The 6492-nt window shown below is 57.7% G+C and overlaps 1 protein-coding gene across 3 annotated transcripts; it reads left to right on the top strand.

Annotated features, from left to right (window-relative positions):
- Positions 1–186: 186 nt before the first annotated feature.
- Positions 187–5984, top strand: SLC39A3 (solute carrier family 39 member 3). 3 transcript variants are annotated; one of them, XM_089905767.1, is made up of 4 exons: positions 187–306; positions 919–1034; positions 1861–2103; positions 5053–5984. In XM_089905767.1, exons 3-4 carry the CDS (start codon positions 1894–1896, stop codon positions 5785–5787), a joined length of 945 nt encoding a protein of 314 aa, XP_089761893.1. In that variant the 5' UTR covers positions 187–306; positions 919–1034; positions 1861–1893; the 3' UTR covers positions 5788–5984. The 3 variants fall into 3 exon arrangements, with proteins under 3 accessions (XP_089761893.1, XP_022421407.1, XP_022421408.1); XM_022565699.3 differs by having other exon boundaries at positions 1765–2103; XM_022565700.3 differs by lacking the exon at positions 187–306 and adding an exon at positions 338–626 and having other exon boundaries at positions 1765–2103.
- Positions 5985–6492: the final 508 nt, after the last annotated feature.

The following is a 6492-nucleotide window of genomic DNA, read 5'->3' as shown; positions in this document are numbered from 1 at the left end:
CGGAGTTTCCCACCGGAGCCGCCCGGTGGCTGTACCCGCCGCTCAGTGGGAGGAAACTACTTTCCCTTGCCGGTAGGAGAGGTGGAGTCTCGGAGTGAGTGGCAGCCGTAACAGCCAATGGAATGGAGATCTTGGCCCGCTGAGCTTGGGGCGGCCAATGGGCAGGGGCGTGGGTGGGGCGTGGGCAGCTGCGCGCCGAGCCGGGGCTAGACCGGGAAAGCTGCAGTGGGGTCGACACGGCGCGGCGGTTGAGCGGTGGGCGGCTGCGGTGGGCGGCTCCGGCGGGCGGGCGAGGACCCGGCGGAGGTACGTGTGGGCCGGGGCGGGACTGGGGGCCGGGGCGGCCAGGGGCCTGGCGGGCTCTGCCGCCCGTTAGCCGAGGCCCCGCCTTTACTGTCGATCTGTGTGATTTGCGTCCGGCTCCCCCGGTGGAGCGCGACTTGTCCCCTCTCGAGCGGGGCGCCCAGTGCAGCGCGGGACACACAGAAGGCGCTCAATAAGTGCTGAGTGAAAGGATGAATGAATGAACGCGTCCCCGCTGCCCAGCCCCATCAGCCCCCGGTTTGAGGGCGTCCAGGCCACCCTCACCCCCACGCCACAGACTGGGGCATCCCGACGCTCGGCAGGTATTTATTGGGCGCCTACTGTACCTGGCTCTGGGCTGAGGAAGACACACTCCCTGCTCCCGTGGAAGTCTCAGCCCAGGGCGAGTGATGACATTCAGAGACTTTAAATTATGTAGTTCCCTGTAGCACCAATGATGCCAGGGGACGGGGTAGGAGACCCCTCTCCACTGGTGGCATCTGAGCTGACATGGGGACGCGGGCAGTGAGAACTGGGAGGTTGGGGAGAAAGCCTAAGGACAGGGGAGCAACCGCAGTCCCTCATTCTAATGGTAACATTTTCGGGTCTATCTAGGGCGAGATCTGCTTTCCTTTGGCTCATTGAGTCCCCGTAAAGAGGTCCACATGCTTCAGCTCATCCGTTTGTTCAGCCAGCGGTTACTGAGCATCTGTTCTGCGCCAGGCCTTGCGGTGGGTACAAGGGATGCCATTTAGGGCAGGGGGAGGCCCTCCTGAGGGCCTGAAAGACAAGCATCATTGGAAGGTCAGGGGAGAGAAGTGGTCCAGGCCAAGAGAACAACCGGTGCAAAGGCCCTGAGGCGGGAACGGGCTTGCCACCTTCAGGGACCACAAAGGCCAATGAGGTGAGGTGGAGCCCGAGCTGATGGTGCAGAGCCTTTGCCTCAGGGTAAAGCCTTTGGATTTTATGTAAGGGCAGTGGGACCCAGAACATTCTGCAACAATGGAAATGTTCTCTGTCTGTGCTGTCCAGTACGGCAGCTGCTAGACTCAAGTGGCTATGGAACACTTGAAATGTGGGTAGCGCAACCGAGGAAATGAATTCTACATTTTCTATAATTTTTTTTAATTAAAATAAATTTTTTTGGCCGTGCCACATAACAGGATCTTAGTTCCCCAACCAGGGATCGAACCTGTGCCCCCCACAGTGGAAGCGCGGAGTCCTAACCACTGGACCGCCAGGGAATTGCCTACATTTTATTTAATTTTAATTAACTTACACAGACACACTCGGCTAGCGACTGCTGTGTTGGACAGTGCAGCCGTGGAGAATTTTCTGCAGGAGACAGGGACGTGTGCTAGGCCTGGAATGGGGTGAAGTACTGGGGGTGATGGGCTTGGTTGCTTTAGCTGGTCAGATAACCAATCCAATAGCTGACACGGTTGCCCCTGACATTCACAGTGGCTGGACTGAGGCATGAGCCCCCGGCTGCGTGGCTGGGCCCCGTAGCGCGTCGTGGGAGGGGAGTGTGCGCCCACACATGGTTTGGCCCTGCAGTGACCGGTGACCGGAGCAGCCCGGGCCGCCGCCATGGTGAAGTTGTTGGTAGCCAAAATCCTTTGCATGGTGGGCGTGTTCTTCTTCATGCTGCTGGGCTCCCTGCTCCCCGTGAAGATCATCGAGACAGATTTTGAGAAGGCCCATCGTTCGAAAAAGATCCTCTCACTCTGCAACACCTTTGGAGGCGGGGTCTTTCTGGCCACGTGCTTCAATGCTTTACTGCCGGCCGTGAGGGAAAAGGTAAGGCTCCCTGGGGTGGCAGCAGCAGCCCTTGGCACCTTATGGCCAGTCGTCTCTGGTGCCTTTTGTTTTTTCTTTCCTTTTATTTTTTTTTATAATTGAGATATAGTTGTTGTGTTTTTGTTTTTTTTGGCTGTGCTGCGTGGCTTGGAGGATCTTAGTTCTCTGACCACGGACTGAACCTGGGCCCTCAGCAGTGAAAGCACAGAGTCCTAACCACTGGACAGCCAAGGAATTCCCTAATTGAGATATGGTTGATGTACAATATTGTATAAGTTACAGGTGTGCAACATAGTGATTCACAATTTTTAAAGGTTATACTCCATTTATAGTTATTATAAACTATTGGCTATATTTCCTGTGCTGTACAGTATATCATTGTAGCTTATTTATTTTGCACATAATAGTTGGTACTTCTTAATCCCCTACCCCTATCTTGCCCCTCCCCATCTCTGGTGCTTTTCAACCCTGATACCAAGGTCGGGGCCTTGACACTATAAGGGTGACGGGAAGTAGAAAAGGAATTTGCTGTGTGACCATGAGTTGGTTGCGTCTCTTCTCTGGGTCTTATCTGGTAAACAAGGGGTCTGAACTCGACCTAGGGTTCCCGGCTGGTGGGCTCATTAGCCATTACCTGACCAGACCACCTGCCCCAGACACGTGCACTTTGTCCTGAAGCTGGCAACTGTGGCCTCTCTTCAACTCCTGTATCAGTTAGCTACTCCTGTGTAACAAATTATAACAGACTTAGCATCTTAAAACAACACGTGTTTATTCCTACACAGTTTCTGTGGGTCAGCAGTCTGGGCACCACTTGACTGGGTCCTCTGCTGCCGGCTCTCATGAGGCTGCAATCAAGGTATCCGGTGGGCTGTGGTCTCATCTCAAGGTTTGACTGGGGATGGATTGGCCTCTGAGCCCGTGTCGTTGTAAGGCGGGTTCAGTTCCTTCCTGGATGTCAGACTGAGGGCCCAGTGTCTCCCTGGCTGTCGGCTGGGAGCCACCCTCAGTCCCTGGCCACACTGTGCCGTTTGCTTTATCCGCAAGCCCCATCCTGTGCCTGGACCCCTGATGTTGAGGGCTGGGAGGTGTTTTATGCTGCTGAGCTTGCATTCCTCTGTTACACAGCGTGGGAAACTTGTGCACTTGGCATCAGTGAGGATGAGATCGGAGTCCTCTCTGGCACCCTCTGCACCCTCCCCCCACCCCCACCCCCCGCCGTTTCCCACATTCCCGCAGCGCCACCCCTCAGGCCTGGACTGCTGCAACGACCTTGCCCTTCCCCATCCCCCTTCAGTGCTCGGGGCCCTCTAACAGTCCTTCCCAAACCACTCCTGGGCCGCGCCCCTGCCCCAGACTCCCCACGCCTCAGTGAGCCAGGCCCCTCCTCCTGGCCACCTGCCAGCCTCAGCCAGAGTGTCTGCCTCACAGTCTGGCGTGGCTGCCACTCACCATTCTGGCTGGTCAGGTTTCAGTGAATTGAAGTCAGACACACTTCAACGTGCCAGTCCTCAGCCGCACCAGCCACATTTCAAGTCCTCGTGGGCCACGCGAGGCTAGCGGCTTCCATATCAGACAGCACAGATAGAGGACATTTCCACCATCTGGAACGTTCTGTGGGACAGCGCTGACTCAAGGATCTGACGAGGATGGCTGGATGTGCCGGCGAGCCTCATGCTCGTTCTCAGCATGTTCACCCAGTGGGGTGGAGTGGTGGGGGGCTCTGGAAACAGCCTCCGGGTTGTGTGGAAGCCAGCCCCGTGCAGGCATCAGGGCCAGAAGCCCTGGCTGACATCCCAGTCTGGAGGCCAGAAGTCCGAGACCAAGGTGTCGGTGGGCTGGGTCCTCCGGCCGTGAGAGAGGTCTATCCCGTGTCCCTCCCAGCTTGTGCGGATCGTCTGCGGTCCTTGGTCCCTTACCTTGTGGCTCCATCACCCCAGCTCTGCCTCTGTTGTCACATGGCCTCTCTCTGTGTGTCTCTCTTCTTCTGTCTCGGAGGGACACCTGTCATTGGATTAAGGACATCATCCTCATCCAGGATGATGTCATCTCAAGATCCTTATCTTATGAATGAGTTTCCTGGGGTGGCCATAACAGAAGACCAGAGACGGGGGGCTTAAACAGCAGACACTTATTCTCTCCCAGGGCTGGAGGCTGCAAGTCTGAGACCAAGGTGCTGGCAGGGTTTGGTCCTCCTGAGGCCTCTCTCCTTGCTTTGTAGATGGTCACCTCTTGCTGTCTCTTCAGATGATGGCTCTTCCTCTTCCTGTAAGGACAGCAGTCCTAGTGGATTAAGTCCACCCTCACAGCCTCCTTTTAACTGAATCACCTGTTTAAAAACCCTATCTCCAAGTATGGTTAGTTTTGAGGCACTAGGGGTTGGGAGACTTTTATATAGAAATTTCCTTTTGTTGGGGAGACACAATTCAGCCCATCACACCTCAGTTATATCTGCAAAGACCCTTCTGACAAATAAGGTCACATTCTGAGATTCCTGGTGGACATACCTTTTAGGGGTCATGATGCAGCCCACTGCACTCTTTTTAAATTGGTTGACATAGTGGACATGACGTGAGGCCTAGTCCCTTTCTAATAGAGTTTTTATTTTTAAATATTTATTTATTTATTGACTGTGCTGGGTCTTAGTTGCGGCATGCAGACTTCTTAGTTGTGGCGTGCATGTGGGATCTAGTTCCCTGACTAGGGATTGAACCCAGGCCCCCTGCATTGGGAGCACAGTCTTACCCACTGGACCACCAGGGAAGTCCCTTTATTTTTAAATCCGTCAAGGATGAGCCACCACCCCTCTTTAAGACCTGTATGATTTGGGTATTTCTGCTACTTGAAAGGTGACGTCTGAAGAACCTGTTGCATGGGAAGCGGGGGTCTCGGCGGTCGCGCCTCTGAACCTCTGCCTGTCTTTTCCCCCTCTCGTGCCCTCTGCTCCAGCTCCAGAAAGTCCTGAGTCTTGGGCACATCAGCACCGACTACCCGCTGGCCGAGACCATCATGCTGCTGGGCTTCTTCATGACCGTCTTCCTGGAGCAGCTTGTCCTGACCTTCCGCAAGGAGAGGCCGGCCTTTATCGACCTGGAGACGTTCAACGCCAGCTCGGACGTGGGCAGCGACTCAGAGTACGAGAGCCCCTTCATGGGTGGCTCGCGGGGCCATGCGCTCTACGGGGAGCCCCACATGCACAGCCACGGGCTGAGTGTCCAGGAGCTGTCGCGCTCCAGCCCGTTGCGGCTCCTCAGCCTGGTGTTCGCCCTGTCGGCCCACTCGGTCTTCGAGGGCCTGGCCCTGGGCCTGCAGGAGGAGGGGGAGAAGGTGGTGAGCCTGTTTGTGGGGGTGGCCATCCACGAGACGCTGGTGGCCGTGGCCCTGGGCATCAGCATGGCCAGGAGCGCCATGACCCTGAGGGACGCTGCCAAGCTGGCCGTCACTGTGAGTGCCATGATTCCCCTGGGCATCAGCCTCGGCCTGGGCATTGAGAGTGCCCAGGGCGTGCCCAGCAGCGTGGCCTCCGTGGTGCTGCAGGGCCTGGCAGGCGGTACGTTCCTCTTCGTCACTTTCTTTGAGATCCTGGCCAAGGAGCTGGAGGAGAAGAGTGACCGACTGCTCAAGGTCCTCTTCCTGGTGCTGGGCTACGCCGTCCTGGCGGGCATGGTCTTCCTCAAGTGGTGACCATCCCGCGCCGGGTGCCTGCCCCGCCCCCACCCAGCTGGATCCTCGCCTCCCCCGAGGGTCCGAGCTCAGCCCCCGGGCTGCGCCTGTGCACAGAGGGGCCGCCCGGGACTGCACTGAGCCCCAGATCCTACACCCCGAGCCTTGGGGCACCGCTACTACTTTTACAAATTCTTCTCTTAAAAGTATTCACCAAAGCTGTGTGGCCATGTCATCCGTGGGCGTGGGGGTCTGGTGACTCACAGGGGCGGCGGCCCCGGGCATCCAGGTGGGGTCAGACGCAGACCCTCCCCACCCCTAAACACCGCCGGCTGTAGACGAGTGCGGGAGAGGCCAGCCTCTGTCCTCCGCAGCCCTGGCTACAGTGCCATCGCCGTAGCCACCCCCCACGCCTTCCCTGGAGTCCTGCAGGACGTGGCGGGCCTGTCCCCAGGGTGAGCAGAGGGTCCAGTCGCTGTCACGTGATGCCCTGAGGGATTTCCGAAAGGAGCCCGCCGGCCAGGAGCCTCGTTCGCGATTAGTGGGGGTGACGGGGCTGGGATTCCTGCCACCTGAGGCTGTGCTTCTGGGGAGACTCGGAGCCGCCCTCTTCTTCCCTGCTTTCTGGTGCGGCCGCCCTGCCCGGAGCGGTCGCTCCCCGGGGGCTGGGGTCCAGGCCGGGCTGAGCCGCTCGGCTCCCCGAGGCGACAGAGCCCCAGGGCTGCA

This window comes from Delphinapterus leucas, unplaced genomic scaffold, assembly GCF_059928025.1.
Source record: "Delphinapterus leucas isolate spDelLeu-1000000601 "Yukka" unplaced genomic scaffold, BTC_Dleu_Yukka2 spDelLeu_asBTCV2_sq25, whole genome shotgun sequence".
Lineage (NCBI taxonomy): Eukaryota > Metazoa > Chordata > Mammalia > Artiodactyla > Monodontidae > Delphinapterus > Delphinapterus leucas.
This window is presented reverse-complemented; position numbering and strand designations above follow the sequence as displayed.